The sequence below is a fragment of the Phaethon lepturus genome, unplaced genomic scaffold, assembly GCF_000687285.1.
Source record: "Phaethon lepturus isolate BGI_N335 unplaced genomic scaffold, ASM68728v1 scaffold30932, whole genome shotgun sequence".
Classification (NCBI taxonomy): domain Eukaryota; kingdom Metazoa; phylum Chordata; class Aves; order Phaethontiformes; family Phaethontidae; genus Phaethon; species Phaethon lepturus.
The window spans coordinates 1-745 of record NW_010524575.1 but is presented as its reverse complement, the minus strand read 5'-3'; the positions used below and the strand labels follow the sequence as shown (position 1 = coordinate 745).

Genomic DNA, 745 nt, shown 5'->3' with positions numbered 1-745 from the left:
CACCTCCAAGAAGGCGGGGTGAGAGCGTGGCTGTCCGGCCGATGGGAACCGGCCTCTGGGACTACCCCCTCTGCCCACTGTTTCCCCATTCGGCTCCCAGGCTGCCCCTGGCCATCCCGGGAGGGCTGCGAGCCCTGGAACTGTGCAAAGAGGGCAGCGCGGGGACCCCCGATGGGCAGGACTTCCCCAATAAAGGGGGGCTTTGTGTGCCCTTCCCTGGCCACAGCATCCTCATGCCGTGACCGTGTCAGGACAGCCATGCCTTGGCCTGCCCCACCTGCGGGGAGGCAGAGCAGCAGCCAGGACTGTGGGAGCTCCCTTCCCAGCCCTGGGAGAGTGCTGCCCGGGGCAGGGGAGCAGCCTCTGGGGCGAGGTTAAGACAGAGGATCTGCAAAACTGCTTTGCCTCAAGGTTTGACTCGCCTTGGTGTAGCCCAGGGATCCCTCCAGCATGGCTTTTCCTAGTCCCCGTCTGCTCCCTCCCACAGGAGGTGGCTGGGAAGGGGCTGACACCCTCCAGGGCCCTGCTGAGCCCCAGTATGGCCTGAACGGGGCCAACAGCTACCTGCCCGTAACAGAGACGCGTACACAGGCAGCACGGAGCCAGGCGTTTTTATTGGCCCCCTCCGGCGGTCATCAGACGTTGTTGGGGTTGTAGCACAGCATGTTCAGCTTGATGTTCTCGTCCCAGTGACGCAGCAGCAGGAACAAGTGCCTGGCCGCCCCTTTGAGGCAGCCCACATCCA

The 745-nt window shown here is 64.3% G+C and overlaps 1 protein-coding gene across 1 annotated transcript in view; it reads left to right on the top strand.

Annotated features, from left to right (window-relative positions):
* Positions 1–242, top strand: part of ALG3 (ALG3, alpha-1,3- mannosyltransferase) — a gene marked incomplete at its 5' end in the record, with an annotated part of 2,646 nt that extends 2,404 nt beyond the window's left edge. The window contains one exon of the mRNA XM_010282501.1: positions 101–242. Within this exon, the coding sequence (XP_010280803.1) occupies positions 101–242 (142 nt within the window). The remainder of the gene's footprint in view (positions 1–100) is intronic.
* Positions 243–745: the final 503 nt, after the last annotated feature.